We start from the raw sequence: 20191 nt of genomic DNA, 5'->3' as shown, positions 1-20191 counted from the left end.
ACACAGACACCATTTCTGCACTAATGGCTATGATGTGTGTGTATGCTTGTGTGTGTGTATAAGGTGGGGGCAGAATACAATATACACATACATATATTTTTATCATGTTAAAAGGTAGTAAGTGCTGTGGAAAAAACAGGTCAGGGTAAGGGGATTAGGAATTTGGGGGGGTTACAATTTTAAATAGGGTGAGCATGGTAGGTCTGTTGAGAAGGTGATGCTTGAGCACAGACTTGAAGGCAAGAGGAGGGAAAGGTGAGGAAGGGAGCCTGGATATTTGGGGGAAGAGCGGGTCCATGGGCTCTGGGGCATGAGTGTACCCAACTTTTTCAAACAAAGCAAGGAGGTCAGTTTTGCTGGAGCTGAGAGAGCAATGTGAGAACAGAAGGAAATGGTTAGGGACAAATCAAGCAGAGCTTTTACCCTGAATGAAATGACGAACAAACAGAAAGTGCTAAGCAGAGCAGGGACATGATCTCAGACGTGAAAGGACTGACCTGGCTGCTAAGTTTAGGCTAGGCTGTGCAGGTGCCGGTGGTATCAGGGAAGCCAGAATCATCAATCACAAGGGTGAGAAGGTAGTGAGTGACACAGGAGCGGGGACAGGTCGGGGTAGTGAGAAGAGGTTGGATGACGGATCTGTATTGAAGACAGGACCAACACGATTTTCTGACAGACTGGATGTAGGGTGTGAAGGAGGAGGTAAGGATACCTCCAAGATTTATCCACTGACTCGGGGAGCACGGTTCTGTTTTGGTGCGTTGGGCCAGGAATGCCGTTCGGACATAAGTTTGAGATGCCTATTAGCTATCCAAGTGGAGTAAGCAGCTGGCTTTTGCCTGTATAATTGATTCTGGGAATATGCTTACGCTTCAGGAAGTGAGATCGTGTTGAAGCACTTTCAGAACTGGGTACGTCCTCCTCCTAAAAGGTAGAACATCCCTGAAGGGCAGCTCATCGCGCCGCTGCAGCCCCTTCGGCCGACAAAGCCCTTCTTTTTCCTCTTCGGGGAATGGCGAGAAAAATGAACCGAACCACACGCCAAGGCACAGCCTCCATTCCCTCACTAGCCGCGAGGAAAGAAGCCCGGGGATTGAGATGGGAACGCAGATGGGTTCAGCGGGGGGGCGGTCCGGCGGGGGAGTGGGCGGGGCCTGGGGTAGGCGGGGCCGCGGCGCGGGCGCCCGCCACAGGGCGGGGCGTGGCCGGCCGGGCGCGCGCGCCGGCCTCCTTAGCTCCCGCAGGTCCGCCGGCGATCAGCTGGTCTGCGCTCCACTGACGTGGGCCCCGGCACGTCACCGCCGAATGGCAGCCTCCAGAAAGGCACCGCGAGTAAGGTGAGGGCGCTCTGCCGGGGATCCGGCGTCCGGGCAGCGCGCGCCCCCCCGGGCCTGGGCTACGCGTGCTGCACCCGGGAGGACAGGGACGAGCGGGTGAGGAGCTGCGGGCGGCCCACCGCAGTCGGGCGCCGGCAGGGGCTGGCTGGAGCCCCCAGAGCGAGGCCACGGGGGAGGGAACCGTGCAGCCGGGCAAGTTCCGGTTGGTTTCCAGCGGTCGCGGGCACCCCCAGGCAGCCCGAGCCGGGTTCCCGGACGTGTGTGTGTGCGGAGCTGCGGCGATCGGCCCGAGGGGGCGGTGGCCATCGCCGCCCCTTCCCCGGCCGGGTGAGAAGGCCCCGCTCTGGCAGGAAGTTGACCCCTACCGGCTCTTCTCCGGGTTCGGGGAGGCGGGCGAGCCCCTGCCGTCGCTCTTCTACCCTGGGAATCTAATCCTCAAATTACAACCCTGACAGTATGACACCTGCAATTCGCCTTACTGATCTGTCACCGCCACAAGGATAGGCAACTGCGGGCCCTTCCCCACCCAAGTGTTTTCAGAGACTAGGGAATAATACTTGGGCATAATCTCCAGGAAAGTCCCACCAGTAACCTGCCCCGGGTTCTCCCTGGATTCAGGGAGGTGAGAAGGATAATCCTCTGGTCTCACATTAACAGGTTGCAGCCTGTGCTTCCCCCATACCCAGGGAATACTTATCAGAGCAGCTAACAAAATGGGAGGAGGCTGAGAGATATCTTGAGGGTCACAAAGGTCAGAAGCCAAGCACTCTGGCAATCCATACGAGGTCAGCCATCCTCTAATCAGCTGAAACTTGAATGAATAAGCTTCGCAGCCTGGGCAGACTCACTTGCTGAACACAGACCAAGGTTTGTGCTGGTGTTTGTGAGTGGACAAATCCCAAGCCGACCTTGAGTTGAACTTGGCCTTGCCACAGCATGTTAGGGATGAGTAAAGAACCTGCCCACCCTGTGAAAGGGTGTCTGATGTGTGGCTAACCTGCATGGGGAAGGAGCTGCCTGTGTGTTAAGTGCTGGAGGTGGGGTCAGACGAGTGGATCCTGAGTTAGGCCCCTAGGCTGAGAAGTAGCCTTTGAGGACCAAGTTGGTCTTTGCTGGTTTCATAGACTCACAACATTTTAGGGGTAGAAGGGTCTTTAGGCATCAACTGAGAGAGCCTTTCTTACCACTGAGAGCTGAGAGAAGGGGGCCATTTGCCCCAAGTACTTCCCCTAATGGCAGAATTTGGGTGGTATTATTGTAAACATGACTCGGTTTAGATGATGGAAACTAAACTCAAATTGACTTAGTTAAGGGGTTGAACCAGCTTCTAGTGCAGCTGAGTCCAGGTGACCACACCAGCTTCAAACTTGGTTTCTCTCTTGCACTTCTTGGCTCTGATTTCTTTAGTGTTGTCAGGTAGACTTTCTCCTTTGGCAGGTTATGACAGTTGTGGTCTGACAGCCCCAGCAGAAATAGGGTCTTTTTACCTAATGGTTGGAGCAGAAATTCCAAATCTGATCCTCACTGGACTGATTTGGTCCTATGTCCATCTCTGGTTTGGAAGGATGGATTGATCCTATGTCCATCACTGGTTTGGAAGGATGGATTGAGCAGGCCTGGGTCCCAGAACTTGGTAGGTGAACAGGTGAGACTCATTCCAACTCTGTGGGCTGAAAGTGGAGAAGAGACATTTTCAGAAGGAAAAACCAAGGTGCTCTGATCAAAAGGAGGAGGGTTGGATCCTGGGTAGGCAAAAATAACATTGCCCACTTCTTCACCCTAGAATCTGTTCCGTTCTACCCTTGTCTCACCTTACAGGGCATGACTGAGCATCTTGGTCCTTGTTTTGCCCCATCCTGATTGATACACATGTGTGATTCTCATCATGGACTGGGGGCATGGGGAGGGTAATAACACTGCTGGGATTTCTTTAAAAAGAGAGAGGGAGAAAAATGTGCCATAACCATCTTATAAATAGATTGAATAGGAAGTTCTCTGCATGCTTCTTTCCTCTTATTCATCTCATGGCGCATCATGACATCGAGAAGGTGTTGGCTGGAGAAGAGGCTTCTCAGGTGGCTCAGTGGTAAAGAATCTCCTGCCCAACAGGAGACATGGGTTCGATCCCTGGGTGGAAATGGCAACCTGTTGCAGTATTCTTGCCCGAGAAATCCCATGAACAGAGGAGCCTGGCAGGCAGCAGTCCATGGGCTTGCAAGAGTCAGACACGGTAGTGACTAAACACCAACAGCCATAGGCTGAAGAAGTCCTGGTCAGGCGAAGAGCACTGAAGTGAAACTTGGGAGGCCTAGACTCCAGTTCTAGACTAGCTGTGTCATCAAATAGCTCTGAGGCCTTGAGCAATTTGTTGATCTCTGTCTCTCAGTTTCTTTCTAGAGGTGGGAGCTGAGTTGGATCATCCCTCAGGTATATTCTAACTCTAACATTTAATGATAACCGGCTCTGAGAGCCAGAGAATGTGTCTGTCCAAGCAAGTGAAGGGTGGATGAATCTCGGACTCTGCAGAGACCGGGACATGACAGGAGCATGATTGTTTTAATGTGTAGCTGCTTTGTGGCTCCTTTGATCCTTACAGGAAGATGGAGTTGGTGATGCAGACAGAGTGCTTGAATTCAAGTTCTCTGGGAACATCACCTGTCAGACTGATTTCTGGTCTTGTCTTTGTAGCTCCTAACATTTATGGCCTGTGGCGAGTTGTTTCTTCTCTTGTAAAGTGAGTGAATAGGGGGCTGCTTTTGAATAGTTTCCCTCCAGCTCTCTTGTCCTGTCTGTGAACCAGTTACTGGCACCAGTTAAACTTGAGTATGTAGAGAAATTGACTTCCTTGGCTCACCATCTTTTAAATGTGTATATGAAGTCAAGGGAAACCAGGTAAGAATGTGACTTGTTTTCTGTCTAGGAAAAGAGGTTTTTTTTACTTTGTAAAATATCACAACAACTTTATTGAGATATAATTTACCTATTAAAAAGTACAACTCAGTGGTTTTGAGAATATTCCCAGAGTTGTACAACCATTACCATGATCAGTTTTTAGGACATTTTAATCCTCCCCGGAAGAAGCCCTGTACCCAGTGCAGTCAGTCCTTATTTCCAGCTCCACCCTGGGTCCAAGCAACCACTGCCTACTCTCTCTCTTTGGATTTGTTTCTTTTGGACACTGCATATGAAATCATACAATATATGGTCATCTTTGGCTTATTTCACTTAGCATAAAATGTTTCCTAGCTTTACTAGGTTGTAGCATTTATCAGTAATTATTCCTTTTTATTGCCAAATAATAGTTGATTGTATGCTTAGACCACTTTTATTTATCCATCAATTGATGGATGTTTGGGTTGTTTCTACCTTTTGAATATCATGAATAATGCTTCTGTGAACTTCATGTGCAAGTTTTCATGTGGACTTGTGTGTTCAGTTTCCTTTGGTATGTACCTAGGAGTGAAATTGCTGGGTCATAGGCTAAGACTGTATTTAATCTTTTGAGGAATGCTGGACTGTTTTTCAAAGCTACTGTACTATTTTACATTCCCACCAGTGATTTTCTGGTTGTTCCAATTTTTCCACATCCTTGCCCATACTTGTTACTGTCTTTTTTGTTTTGTTTTTAATTATAATCTTCCTAGTGGGTGTGAAGCGATATCTCGTTGTGGTTTTCATTTGCATTTCCCTTATGAATAATGATGCTGAAAACCTTTTCATGTTGATATTGACCACTTGTATATCTTCTTAGGAGAAATGTCTTATCTGGAACCTTTGACCATTTAAAACTTGTAATATTTTTCTTTTTATTGTTGAGTTGTAATAGTCCTTTAAAAAAAAAGTTTTATGTATTTTTGGCTGTGCTGGGTCTTTGTTGCTGTGTGCAGCCTTCTCTAGTTGTGGTGAGCAGAGGCTACTTTCTAGTTGCAATGTATGGGCTTCTCATTTCAGTGGCTTCTCATTTCAGGCTCAAGGGCATGTGGGTTTTAGTAGTTGCAACTCATGGGTTTAGTTGCCCCATGGCTTGTTTGATCTTCCCAGATCAGGGACTGAACCCAAGTGCCCTGTATTGGCAAGTGGTTGCTTAACCACTGGACCACCAGGGAAGTCCCTATAGTAGTTCTTTATATACTCTGGATACCAGAATCTTATCATATATTTGAGTTGCAAATATTTTATTTTATGGGTTGTCTTTTCACTTTCTTCATGGTATCCTTTGAAGCATTAAAGTCTTTAATGAAGTCCTGTCTGTTTTTCTTTTGCTGCATATGCTTTTGATGTCATATCTAAGAAATCATTGCCTAATTCAGAATCAGGCAGATTTATGTTTGTGTTTTCTTCTAAGGAAACATTTATGTCTGTGATCCATTTTGAGTTAATTTTTGTATATGGTGTGAAGGTGGAAGTTCAACTTCCTTCTTTTACATGTGGATATCCATTTGTCCCATCATCATTTGTTAAAGAGACTATATTTTTCTCCATTAGATGTTGTTGTTGTTGTTCAGTTGCTAAGTCGTGTCCGACTCTTTGTGACCCCGTGGGGTGCAGCATGCCAGGCTTCCCTGTCCTTCACCATCTCCCAGAGTTTGCTCAAACTCATGTCCATTGAGTTGGTGATACCTTCCAATCATCTCATTCTCTGTTGTCCCCTTCTCTTCTTCCCCTCAATCTTTCCCAGCATCAGGGTCTTTTCCAACGAGTCAGCTGTTTGCATCAGCTGGCCAAAGTATTGAATCTTCAGCTTCAGCATCAGTCCTTCCAATGGATATTCAGGACTGATTTCCTTTAGGATTGACTGGTTTGATCTCCTTGCAGTCCAAGGGACTCTGACTCTCAAGAGTCTTCTGTAGCACCACAGTTCAGAAATATCAACTCTTTGGCATTCACCTTCTTTATGGTCCAGCTCTCACATCCATACATGACTACTGGAGAAACCATAGCTTTGACTATATGAACCTTTGTCGGCAAAGTGATGTCTCTGCCTTTTAATACGCTGTCTAGGTTTGTCATAGCTTTTCTTCCAAGGAGCAAGCATCTTTTAATTTTGTGGCTATAGTCACCATCAGCAGTGATTTTGGAGCCCAAGAACATAAAGTCGGCCACTGTTTCTATCCCTGCCCCCCCCAGTCTATTTGCTATGAAGCAGTGAGACCAGATGCCATGATCTTCGTTTTTTGAATGTTGAATTTTTTCACTCTTCTCTTTTACCCTCATCAAGAGGCTCTTCTCTGCTTTCTGCCGTTAGGGTGGTATCATCTACATATCTGAGGTTGTTGATATTTCTCCCGGCACTCTTGATTCATCATTCCTATGGTGTATTCTACATGTAAGTTAAATAAACAGGGTTACAGTAGTATACAGCCTTGACATACTCCTTTCCCAATTTTGAACCAGTTCATTGTTTCATGTCTCGTTCGAATTGTTGCTTCTTGACATGCATACAGATTTCTTAGGAGGTAGATCTGGTTATTGTTGTTTAGTCATTAAGTTGTGTCCAGCTTGTTTGCGACCCCATGGACTATAACCCGCCAGGTTCCTCTGTCCATGGGATTTCCCAGGCAAGAATACTGTGGTGGGTTACTATTTCCTTCTCCAGGGGATCTTCCTGACCCAGTGACTGAACCCATGTCTCCTATATTGGCAGGCAGATTCTTTACCACTGAGCCACCAGGGAAGCCCTCATTGATATATAAGTCTATCTTTATGCTAGTACCACACTGTCTTGATTACTGTAGTTTTATTAATTTTGAAATCAGGAAGGGTTGAATCCTTCAACTTTGTTCTTTTTCATGATTGTTTTGGTTATTTCAGATTCTTTGCATTTCTGTATGAGTTTAGGATCTGCTTATAGTGGAAGAAAATTCATGAATTAGAGACTGAGATTGAGATTTACCTGCCATGGTGATGTTTTATCTGAAACTTACTTATTTCATCACTGATACTGGGGTGAGAGTTTTTCCATCTCATAAAGGAAGATTGCTAAGTCAAGTTGATGTTCCTCTCTGACTAAACCTTGCCACGTTTACTGAGGTCAAAGTCTGCAATAGCCTATTCTTTCTTTTCCTTAGGGCAAATTACCAGGATTTTCAGCTGAAAAATTTAAGAATAATTGAACCTAAAGAGTTGACATACTCAGGAGACCCAGGTGTGGAAACAGGTAATAATTTTGCCTCTTACTTTAGACGGAACATCTCGGAAGGATTTTAGATTCCTCTACTTCAGCACCAAGTTGAGAGAGAAGGGAGGGTAAGGGGTTAATAATTGATCATGATTAGGGATGAGGGGATGTATGTCTGGAAATTAAAAACCATTTTGTCTTTTGACTTCCTGGGTTGTTGGTTATTGTGTGTATATGTGTATTTTGTGTGTGTGTGTATATATATATATATATACACACACACACACATGTATATAACGTATGTATATATGTTACTTTTTTCAGTCGAAAGTAGAGACATATGGTTTTTGAATTCATTGTTCTTGGCATGGTGGTGATGCTGGTGGTAGTGGTAGAGATAGGTTGTTATTGAAAAAGTTCTAGTCTGATTTTTCTAATTTCTAATATAATTTATTGACATCCTTAGAGATTGGCTTTCAGTTTTCATCTTAAGACTATGAAATAAGTTTATAATGTATTATTGTGCTTTATAAATTGAACAGGCATTCAGGAAAATCCTTTGGGGAAAAATTTCTGTAACCGTATTCTCTTCCCAAAACTGATTAGTTATATCGTTGGGTTGCCAGAAACCCAAATCTGAAAAAAAGTGGTATTTTTCTATATTTCCAGTCCCTTTTCTGTGGACTACCCAGGAGGACTAGTGTTTCCTTCTAGTTGACTGAAAAAGATCAATCCCACGAAACACGTTAGAAACCATAACTGATCTCTCTTTGGAAGATCAATGCTATAACTATATGCAATTTTAGGTCCTTTTTCTTTAAAAATGTGGCTGTATCCACCACATTTTGGGCCATGTTAGGAGGAAGGAGAGGAAGGACTGAGAAGAAGAGGAAGTGGGAAAGGCAAAAGTGATAGAACCATTGGATTTAGAGTTTGGTGAGAATTTCTCTTTTTATTACATATGAAGAAATAGAGGTTCAGGGCGCTTCAGTTGTCCGAGGTTGTAAATTCCAGCTGGAAACTGGAGCCCACTTGTTTTGACTCCTTTGGTCTTTAGACTTGCTTTAAGAGAGCCGCCTCTGTTCTGTTCTCTAGATAATATGATGTATCAGTGCATGGGCTTGGTAATTGGATAGGCCCTGGGTCCTCGTCCTGGTGACCCACTTGACTTGGGTCATCAAGTGTTTGACTTCTGTTTGTTTATCTGTAAAATGGGGAGAGTCGAACCTCCCTGGGCGGGGATTATTATGAGGATTAACCACTAGTGTATGTAAAGCTCTTGGCGCTTGCTCAGCAGTGGGACAGAGCAACAAACTCTAAAAGCTCTGGGTGCTGGAGGAGCAGCTTGGCATCTGTGAAAATGTTAAGATGCTGAAATTGGAGTAAACCAGCCCCTTCTATTCTGGTAACAAGACATGTAGGAATCCCAGCTGGTGCTTCGGATTCAGATTGAAGTCATATTTCTTAAGCTTCTACAGTGTATCAGTTGCCGTTCATGATGCTTTCACACAGGCTCTCACGTTAAATTCTTCTAGCCACCCAGTGAGGTAAATAGGGTGTGCTCTTCATGTAATTCCAAGCAGTGAAAAGTCTTTTGTTTGTGATAAAGGTTGAAGGCTTAGGAACTTATTTCTAAAAGCAGACCCACATATGCAAGAGCCTTTCAAATGAGTCATTCTTTTTAGAGCATGATTTAAAAATACCTGGCAATGTATGGGCTAATTTTACATCATGCACTAGGTTTGTTGTTCTTGGCTCTCCACGTCTCTGCACACCCTGATTAGCTCTTGGCTGCTTCTAACGTTTCTGAAAAGTAATGGGATGTGGAATGAGCAGATGCTAAAATATGGCATCTTCTAGGATGCTAGCTTTCTTTCACAGAAGATTCATCCTTGTTTTGTTGAGTCTGAAAAGATAGGCACAGAGCTGTGATACTCATTCAGCCATCTTCAAGTGAGCTTATGCATGTTTGAGATGCTGGGCTAGGTACATGGATTCAGGGATGAAGATGACACGGCCTCTGCCTTACGGAGAAGCGATATATCCACCGTTTCTCACCATTTCTCACATTGCTTTCATAGTTATTGTAGTTAATTGTGTATCTACCTCTAGTAATTGCAAACACAACATTTATTATGTGCCAGGCGCTGTTTCTAAATGCTCCCCATATGGTAGTCCATTTAATCCTCATAAAAACTAGCCTATGAGGATCACCAGCCATGATTTTCATCTCCTCCATCGTGACTGTCGTTTCAGCTGCTGCCGCCTCAGTGGTCGGGTCTCGTAATTGCACCTGCCTTGTCTCCTCCTCAACTCTAGATGCTCAGTAGAGCAGCTTGTAAGGCCTGCTTACACTCACTTGTAAGGCCTCTTGTCCTGCAGCCACCTTTTCTCATTGTATCCATCTCCATGATAGCTGCCTCCATGGCCACAGCCCATTTGTTGCCTCAGCCACAGCCATCCTGTCTGTTGGCTGTGGTATTGGGAATCTTTTTGTTGAGTCTCATATAGGTGACAAAGATGTGTCTGCATCAGACCGAGGACACTGACCAAATGTGAAGGGCATGAGGGATGAGGAAGGCGGGCTCAGGTGAGATGTTGATAGTGGTGAGGGTGGCAGGTGGCATTGTGGAGGAAAGTGTGAAGATGCCCCTGTAGTGGAGTGAAACTGAGGATGCTGGTGGTCCTGAGGGAGGCCAGTCTAGAGGAGGAATGTAATTGATGAGGCGAGAGATGGTGATGAAGGTCAGAGTGTGTGCTGAGGAAGCAGGCTGTGGCGACCAGGAAGCAGAGATGCCCTTGACCGGCTCCATCTCGCCTTTGATGGTTTTCAGTGTGTGCTTGCTGTGCTAAGTCGTGTCAGTTGTGTCTGACCCTTTGTGACCCTGTGGACTGTAGCCAGACTCCTCTGTCCATGGTATTCTCCAGGCATAAACACTGGAGTGGTTTCCACCCCTCCTCCAGGGGATCTTCGTGACCCAGGGATTGAACCCATGTCTCTTATGTTTCCTGCATTGGCAGTCAGGTTCTTTACCACTAGTGCCACTTGTAACTGAAGATTTTGTGCTTGCCATTGGGTCTGTTGACTTTACTGATGAAGTCAGTAACTGATAATATTGATCCGTACTACAGTCAGCGCAATAAACACCTAGTCAGTGCCAGCAAAATCCTTAAGTCAGGATGTGTCCAAATAGAAGTCAATTTCTTCTATTTGGAAGAACAGAGGAAATTAATGATCTCAAAAGAAAATACACTGGTTTCTATCATAATAGTTGCTTTTTAAAATTCCAGATGCTCAGGCTGTACTCCCTAGGTAGCTCTCATGTGCCACCAAGGTTGGAATACTGCTCCAAAGGATGTCTACATTTTTGCTTGACTTTTAAAAATATTAAATTGCTCAGAAATATGATTTGGAAGCACAAATTTATTCTGAAATCCTGAAAGACATCATAATAAAGTTTTCAGATGCTGGCAAGCTTGTGAAGTCACAGTAGGCTTTATTTTGAACCCAGTGGAGGTATTAACATGTAAATTTAGGTCATTAGATACTTCTGATCCCTCTTTTTCATGTACATAACAAATTATAGGCTCAGTAGGACAGACAAAAGGAAAGGATGTCCCTCTGAAAAGTATTCAGAAGCAACTGTAATGCAGGGATTGTGGACATGTTTGATTTATGAATAGGACCGTTTCTGGTGTCTGTCTCTTTTGGAGACCTCTGTCTTTTGGAAACTTCTGAGTGGGAGCCCTGAGCCCAGTAATTGAAGCTGCCCTTGCAGATTATGAATAAGATGGGGCACTTTCCCAGTGAGTCCCAAGATTAGTATCATACCCTGTAGAGGAATCTATTGGAGATAACCATAAAGACTGAGGCTTTTATAGCCCAAGGTGGTGGTGGTGATAGAGAAGCACCAGATAAAACTGTTAAAGAAAAAGAACCAAAATTAAAAAAAAGATCCATACGTAGCAGACTATAAGCTACAATGAGTCAGGGTATAAACTTTAAAAAAAGATTTATTTATTTATTTTATTTTTGGCTGTGCTGAGTCTTCCTTGCTGCACTTGGGCTTTCTCTAGCTACAGCGAGAGGGGGCTACTCTTCATTGCAGTGCATGGGCTTCTCATAGCAGTGGTTTCTCTTGTTGCAGAGCATCGGCTCTAGGGTGCGAGAGCTTCAGTAGTTGCAGCATATGGGCTCAGTTGTTGTGGCTTCCAGGCACTAGAGCAATAACTCAATAGTTGTGGCATGAAGGCTTAGCTGATCTGCAGCATGTGGGAGCCTCTGGAACCAGGGCTCGAGTTCATGTCTCCTGCATTGGCAAGTGGATTCTTAACCACTAGAGCACCAAGGAAGCCCCAGGGTGAAATTATTAAAGATAACCTGTAGTACAGTGACCTCAATATAACTCTCCATTATTTACAGCATGGTGCATTAGGATGTTTTTGGTTAAGCCAAGTATTTTTTGTTTGTTTGAAAAATTGGTTGGTAAAATCCCTAAGTCTGAAAACACCAAATGCTGGCTAGGATGTGGACCAACAGGAACTTGAATTCATTAATGGTGGCAGTGCAAAATGGTACAGCCATATTAGCAGACATCTGGTAGTTTCTTACAAACCAAATATACTCTTACCATATGATCCAGCAGTCATGCTCCTTGGTATTTAGCCAAAGGAATTGAAAACCTACGTCCATACAAAAACCTGCAATGTGGATGTTTATAACAGATTTATTCAAAATTGCCAAAACTTGGGAACAACCAAGATGTCCTCCAGTTTGTGAATGGATAAATATTAATAAGCTAGGGTATATCCAGACAATGGAATAATAGTCAGCAATAAAAAGAGATGAACTATTAAGTCATGAAAAGACATGGAGGAACCTTAAATCCACATTGCTAAGTGAAAGAAGCCAATCTGAAAAGGCTTTATACTGTATGATTACAACAATGTGACTTCCTGGAAATGGCAAAACTATGAAGGCAGTAAAAAGATTAGTCATACCAAGGGATTGGAGGAGAGAAAGGAAGAATGAATTGACTGAGCAGAGAGGATTTGAGAGCAATGAAAGCTATTAAACTCTTAAATCATAATGATAGGTACACGTCATTATACATTTGTCAAGACCCATAGAATGTACAGCACCAACAGTGAACTCCAGTGTAAACTATGGACTTTGGAGGATCATGGGGTTTCAGTGCAGATCATCAGTTTTTATACAACGTACCTCTCTGGAACTCAGCTGGTCATTGAGTTACGTGGGACAGTCTGACTGGTTTTGGAACAAACTCTCTTGTTGTTGCAGACAGCAGAATGGCTCCGAAGGTAACTTCAGAGCTGCTTCGGCAGCTGAGACAAGCCATGAGGAACTTGGAGTACGTGACAGAACCAATCCAGGCCTACATCATCCCGTCGGGAGATGCCCACCAGGTACTGAGTGGAGATGGGCTGGTGATGGGATTCTTTCCTCCTCCTTTCTTTTCCTCCTTTCCTCCCTCAGTGTGTTTGTACCCTAGGATTCTAGTTGTTAAACCACATCTAAGCGTGTCCTCCAGGGCTCGGCACAGGGAACTGTGTCCATTTGAGCAATTTCTTAACTATAGGATTTCTTAGAGCCTTTGATATACTAGGGTGCACTGTGTAACTCTAAGAAGCAGATGAAATATTCAGCATTTTCCAGATTTAAACATCTGTGGAATTTCCAGTCGTCTTAGAGTGGAGTAGGGGACTCAGTGTTCCAGGGAATTCCTTTTTCTGTAGATGTTCAGTAGCAGTTTCTATACAATAATGGGTTCGAACTTGCTCCTTGAAGAGGGGAGAGAGGGGGGAGAATAGGAGGTAAAGAGGAGAGGCTGCTGAAGAGGAGGATTTGGCACGTGAAAGTGGTTGAAAGGTTGAAGGAGGAGGTGGGAGAGCAGGTGTTTAGTGTGGAAGCAGAAGATCAAGCAGGACAGGATGTGTGGAAGACGTGGTGGCCGGGTACATTAATGTTAAGTTTAGTAGGCAGTGGGGAGATAGAGACGTGGGATTTAGGGTGGGGGTTTGGTAATGGAATTCTTCCATTCGCCTCTGTTGTTTAGATGAACAGGATTCACTAACTTCATAGGAACCAGAGTTTCACCTTTCGTCTTGACTGAGGACTGAATGTGAGTAGGTAGCATAGTTAGCACAAGTTGGGCCTGAGGCGTGTAGGTAGCAGAGGAGGCGGGCATCTCACCATTTAAGAAGGACAGACCTTGGTCTTATCCCCAGGGAACTCCTTTCTTCTTCCCCTGCCTGGGTACTTCTGATGGGTCCTCACCTGCTTCCCGTCTGTCCCAGAGTTCAGCCTTTGGACTTGGGCTTCAGGTCACATGGATTCTCTGCTGAACTTATCAGTGGCATTTTTCATTCTCTTGCCTTTCAAGCATCAGGCAGTTGTCCTGGACTGATTTGACTGTAACTGTCCTATCTCAGTATTGGGCGGGATGGTGGAGTACATCATGTAGCAGTTGGTTTAGGGTCTTCTGTAAGTCCCTGCATCAGTAAGTTTCTCCAGAGAGACAGAACCAAACACATGCATATGGGGAGAGAGGGAGAAAAAGAGAGATATTATGATATTATGAGTGGTGGCTCACACAACATCAGCTCCCTTGGTTCTCAGGCTTTGGTTTGAACTGGAATTACACCTCTGGCTTTCCTGGTTCTTCAGCTTGCAGAGGGTACTAGGGATGTTTTCACATCAGAGGCCTGAGAACCAGAAATGCTGAAGTCTGAGAGGGAGAAAAGATGGATGTCTCATCTCAAACAGGAGAGAGCGAATTTGCCCTTCCTGCACCTTTTTGTTCTATTCAGACTCTCAACGAATTGGATGCTGCCCCTGTATATCGGTGAGGGCGATCTTTATTGGGTCTACCAACTCAAATGTTAATCTTTTCCAGAAACAACCTCACAGACACACCCAGAAATAATATTTTACCAGCTTGCTATCTGGGAATTCCTTCACCCAGTCAAGTTGCCACCTAATATTAACACTCACAGCCTTGCACACTGTTGTCTGAAATTGGGTCTCTCCTTTCAAAGGGCCTCACAGGCGGTCGCGGAGCCCCAGCCAAACTCCTAATAGTTCTGCTTTATTTATGAAACTTCACCTCAAGGTGAGGCCTCATTGTATGGAAAGATGTGACCTGCGAGTATTACTTGTTTTAACCTTTGACGGTTTTTTCCACTTAAGAGTGTGTGGAAACTTTGTAATGTTGGTATTTCAGTTTCAGTTTTCTTTTACCTGAAGTAAGAAGAGGTGGCAAGAATACACAGAAGAACTGTACAAAAAAGATCTTCATGACCCAGATAATCACAATGGTGTGATCACTCACCTAGAGCCAGACATCCTGGAATGTGAAGTCAAGTGGGCCTTAGAAAGCATCACTATGAACAAAGCTAGTGGATGTGATGGAATTCCAGTTGAGCTGTTTCAAATCCTGAAAGATGATGCTGTGAAAGTGCTGCACTCAATATGCAAGCAAATTTGGAAAACTCAGCAGTGGCCACAGGACTGGAAAAGGTCCATTTTCATTCCAATCCCTAAGTAAGGCAATTACAAAGAATGCTCAAACTACCGCACAATTGCACTCATCTCACATGCTAGTAAAGTAATGCTCAAAATTCTCCAAGCCAGGCTTCAGCAATATGTGAACCGAGAACTTCCAGATGTTCAAGCTGATTTTAGAAAAGGCAGAGGAACCAGAGATCAAATTGCCAACATCCACTGGATCATTGAAAAAGCAAGAGAGTTCCAGAAAAACATCTATTTCTGCTTTATTGACTACGCCAAAGCCTTTGACTGTGTGGATCACAATAAACTGTGGAAGATTCTGAAAGAGGGGAATACCAGACCACCTGAACCGCCTCTTGAGAAACCTGTATGCAGGTCAGGAAGCAAAGGTTAGAACTGGACATGGAACAACAGACTGGTTCCAAATAGGAAAAGGAGTACGTCAAGGCTGTATATTGTCACCCTGCTTATTTAACTTCTGTGCAGAGTACATCATGAGAAACGCTGGGCTGGAAGAAGCACAAGGTGGAATCAAGATTGCTGGGAGAAATATCAATAACCTCAGATATGCAGATGACACCACCCTTATGGCAGAAAGTGAAGAGGAACTAAAAAGCCTCTTGATGAAAGTGAAAGAGGAGAGAGAAAAAGTTGGCTTAAAGCTCAACATTCAGAAAACTAAGATCTAAGATGGCATCTGGTCTCATCACCTCATGGGAAATAGATGGGGAGACAGTGGAAACAGTGTCAGACTTTATTTTTTGGGCTCCAAAATCACTGCAGATGGTGATTGCAGTCATAAAATTAAAAGATGCTTACTCCTTGGAAGGAAAGTTATGACCAACCTAGATAGCATCTTAAAAAGCAGAGACATTACTTTGCCAACAAAGGTCCATCTGGTCAAGGCTATGGTTTTTCCAGTGGTCATGTATGGATGTGAGAGTTGGACCATGAAGAAAGCTGAGTGCCGAAAAATTGATGCTTTTGAACTGTGGTGTTGGAGAAGACTCTTGAGAGTCCCTTGGATTGCAAGGAGATCCAACCAGTCCGTCCTAAAGGAGATCAGTCCTGGGTGTTCATTGGAAGGACTGATGCTGAAGCTGAAACTCCAATACTTTGGCCACCTCATGCGGAGAGTTGACTCATTGGAAAAGACCCTGATGCTTGGAGGGATTGGGGGCAGGAGGAGAAGGGGACGACAGAGGATGAGATGGCTGGATGGCATCACCGACTCAATGGGCATGAGTTTGAGTAAACTCCGGGAGTTTGCCATGGACAGGGAGGCCTGGCGTGCTGCAATTCTTGAGGTCGCAAAGAGTTGGACATGACTGAGCGACCGAGTTGAACTGAACTGAAGATAAAATCTGTCTGTTTACAGACAGGGCAGCCTGGCAGGCTACAGTCCATAGGGTCACAAAGAGCTGGACACCACTTAATGACTAAACAACAACAAATAGGCCCAGAGCAATTTCTTATTCAACTTTGGAATGGCAGCGACACTGGCCAAACCCCAGGTGACATTCCAGGCTTCTGCTCAGTGTTTCATCTCCTATAATGGGTCTGGAATTTCAGAATTGGATGGCCCCTCCATGGATAAGAAAGCTGAATCTCTAATCCTGGAAAAATGTGTTTTCCAGCAACGTCCTGAAAACAGAAAGTTAAGCTTGCTTGATATTAGCTGTCACTTTAGTTGCAGAAGTTACTGTAGAGGCTCATAAACTTATATTCTTGGACTCTTGCTGTCTTCTTCTCTTTCACCACCCCCCCCCCCCCCAATTTTTCTTTTATAATCTTTGACTATCACTTCTATTGCTGTAGCCTAGCCGTCGGCCTTGCCAGGCAGGAGAAATTGTGCTTTGTTTGTCTGATGCATGTTTCCTGACTGCCACAACAGGACTAAGTATTGGGTACTGGCTAAGTAGAGGGCCAGCAGTTGGCATATTAGTATGTGTATGGGCTCTAGCAACTGTCTGGATTCTGGTGCCAGGTTTGTCACTTAACTGGCTGCTTGATCTCAAATTAGTCACCTCAAATTCCTAAGTGTTAGTTAAACACTCTGGGTCTGTTTCCCCATCAGCAAAAGAGGGATAGTGACATACCTGTCTCTTAGGGCTATTACTAGGATTAAATGAGTTAACAGATATGAACGCTTAAAGTGTATCTGTTACCTAATAAGTCTCTTTTTATTTGTTGCTATTATTGTTGGCTGCTATTATTACTATTATAGTGATGAATGAAGGGAAATGTTCCCTTAAAGAGATTACAGAGTAGATAGCCCCTGTCACAAATCTAACACAAAGTTCAACTAGTAAATGTCATAGGGAAGAACTCAGTCAGTCCAATAGAAATATCTGAGGCATGTATGTAGTTTAACAATTCTATTATTTATGGTGGAGAAAAAGTAAAAAGAAACAGTGAAAATTTTTTTTTTACCCCAGTATGTCCAAAATATTGTCATTTCATCACATCATCAGTATAAAAAATCATTAATGATATAATTTACATTCCTTTTTTTATGCTGCTAAGTCACTTCAGTTGTGTCTGACTCTGTGTGACCCCATAGATGGCAGCCCACCAGGCTCCCCCATCCCTGGTCCCTGGGATTCTCCAGGGACCTGGAGAACACTGGAGTGGGTTGCCATTTCCTTCTCCAGTGTGTGAAAGTGAAAAGTAAAAGTGAAGTCGCTCAGTCATGTCCGACTCTTAGCAACCCCATGGACCGAAGCCTACCAGTCTCCTCCATCCATGGGATTTTCCAGGCAAGAGTACTGGAGTGGGGTGGCATTGCCTTCTCCGTCCTTTTTTTTACACTAGGTCTTAAATTCTGGTATCTATTTTATTACAGAACATCTCAACTTAAGTGTGGACTGTTCATTGGACATATTTGATCTGTATTTAGATTTCATAAGATCCGCAGTTGAATAAGTGGACTTGGTTGCCAAAGTTGTTCCAAACATACTTTAAAAAATTTGTAATAATGGAGTCTTGAGCATCAGTTTTAAAATTTAAGTTGAAAAGGAAACTATAAGTAAGGTGAAAAGACAGCCCTCAGATTGGGATAAAATAATAGCAAATGAAGAAATAGATAAAGGATTAATCTCAAAAATATACAAGCAACTCCTGAAGCTCAATTCCAGAAAAATAAATGACCCAATCAAAAAATGGGCCAAAGAACTAAACAGACACTTCTCCAAAGAAGACATACAGATGGCTAACAAACACATGAAAAGATGCTCAACATCACTCATTATTAGAGAAATGCAAATCAAAACCACAATGAGGTACCATTACACGCCAGTCAGGATGGCTGCTATCCAAAAGTCTACAAACAATAAATGCTGGAGAGGGTGTGGAGAAAAGGGAACCCTCTTACACTGTTGGTGGGAACGCAAACTAGTACAGCCACTATGGAAAACAGTGTGGAGATTTCTTAAAAAACTGGAAATAGAACTGCCATATGACCCAGCAATACCACTCCTGGGTATACACACTGAGGAAACCAGATCTGAAAGAGACACGTGCACCCCAATGTTCATCGCAGCACTGTTTATAATAGCCAGGACATGGAAGCAACCTAGATGCCCATCAGCAGACGAATGGATAAGGAAGCTGTGGTACATATACACCATGGAATATTACTCAGCTGTTAAAAAGAATTCATTTGAATCAGTTCTAATGAGATGGATGAAACTGGAGCCCATTATACAGAGTGAAGTAAGCCAGAAAGATAAAGAACATTACAGCATACTAACACATATATATGGAATTTAGAAAGATGGCAACAATAACCCTATATGCAAAAAAGAAAAGGAGACACAGAAGTACAGAACAGACTTTTGAACTCCGTGGGAGAAGGTGAGGGTGGTATGTTTTGAAAGAACAGCATGTATATTATCTATGGTGAAACAGATCACCAGCCCAGATGGGATGCATGAGACAGGTGCTCGGGCCTGGTGCACTGGGAGGACCCAGAGGAGTCGGGTGGAGAGGGAGGTGGGAGGGGGGATCGGGATGGGGAATACGTGTAACTCTATGGCTGATTCATGTCAATGTATGACAAAACCCACTGAAATGTTGTGAAGTAATTAGCCTCCAACTCATAAAAAAAAAAAAATTTAAGAAAAAAAAAAATAAACAACATAGCACAGGGACCTCTGCCTAAATGTTACATGGCAGCCTGGATGGGAGGGGAGTTGGGGGAAGAATGGGTACATGTGTATGTATGGCTGAGTCCCTCTGCTGCTCACCTGGAACTGTCTCAGCATTGTTAACACTCCAATACAAAATCCTTTTTTAAGAGGAAAAAAAAAAAATTTAATTCGCATGACAAAAAAAATAAAATTTAAGTTGATTGAAATGAAATAAAATTAAACATTTAGTTTCTCAGTCACATTAGCCACATTTCAGGTACTTGGTAGCTACATGTGTCTGGGGGCTACTATAATGATCAGCACAGATTTAGGTAAAGTGCAGACTGAGCTCATTGGTGAGAGAGAGTATTTGAAGCTGACAGGGTAAGGAAGGCTGCATGATGGAATTGTATCATGTTCACATTCCTATTTAAATGCAGTAGGGACCCACTGCGGGTCTTTGGACAAGAGGGTGACGCGATCAGTCAGTGGGAGCAGTGTTCAGTGTAGATTGGAGAAGGGCGACACTGGGAACTGGGATCCCTGTTCGGAGGTCATTGCAAGATCCTGGAGTGAGGGTTCAGAGGGCCTGGGCTTGGGTGCTGTCCTTAGGAGCAGGAAAGAAGGGAAGGATTTAGAGGAGAAGCAGTAGATAGACTGAGGCATGAACCTTGCAGGCAGCTGAATGAGGGAATGGGGAATGAGGGAATGGGGGAGTTTGGAGACCAGGAGAGTTTGTGATGCCATCCACAGAAAGAAATGAGAAGCCCCACATTCTTATTTTGGGTCCGTGAAGAGGAGGAGCAAAGCTGGGATGACTGTGGAGTGGGGCCTGGGTCCACGCCAGGACTGTGAGGACAGGAAGGAGGGCTGGCTTTGCGTGTGACTTGCCGCAGCAGCCTCCTCAGTAATAGAGAGGCTGCTGTTCTCTGGGGCTCTTGTCCCTAGCTGTTTCCTTTCAGGCCAGATTCTGGGCTGATGGAATTTCTCCTCTGGGTGGGGGAGGGAGGGTATTGGAGAAAGGAAGACAAATCTTGAATTCTGTCCTTTGTGTACTTTCCAAACCAGAAACGCA

The 20191-nt window shown here is 44.2% G+C and overlaps 1 protein-coding gene across 3 annotated transcripts in view; it reads left to right on the top strand.

The window, feature by feature from the left end:
• Positions 1 to 1198: 1198 nt before the first annotated feature.
• XPNPEP1 (X-prolyl aminopeptidase 1) overlaps positions 1199 to 20191 on the top strand; it is a 52505-nt gene continuing 33512 nt past the window's right edge. The window contains exons 1-3 of one of the 3 annotated variants that reach the window (XM_065923287.1): positions 1223 to 1337; positions 7406 to 7494; positions 12758 to 12882. In XM_065923287.1, coding sequence (XP_065779359.1) covers positions 1306 to 1337; positions 7406 to 7494; positions 12758 to 12882 — 246 coding nt within the window. In that variant the 5' untranslated portion in view covers positions 1223 to 1305. Of the gene's footprint in view, positions 1434 to 7405; positions 7495 to 12757; positions 12883 to 20191 lie in introns of all 3 variants that reach the window. The other 2 variants (XM_065923288.1, XM_065923289.1) reach the window with 2 other exon arrangements.

The sequence above is a fragment of the Muntiacus reevesi genome, chromosome 2 (assembly GCF_963930625.1).
Source record: "Muntiacus reevesi chromosome 2, mMunRee1.1, whole genome shotgun sequence".
Classification (NCBI taxonomy): domain Eukaryota; kingdom Metazoa; phylum Chordata; class Mammalia; order Artiodactyla; family Cervidae; genus Muntiacus; species Muntiacus reevesi.
The sequence above is the reverse complement of the archived record's forward strand: the minus strand, read 5'-3'. Positions and strand labels throughout refer to the sequence as shown.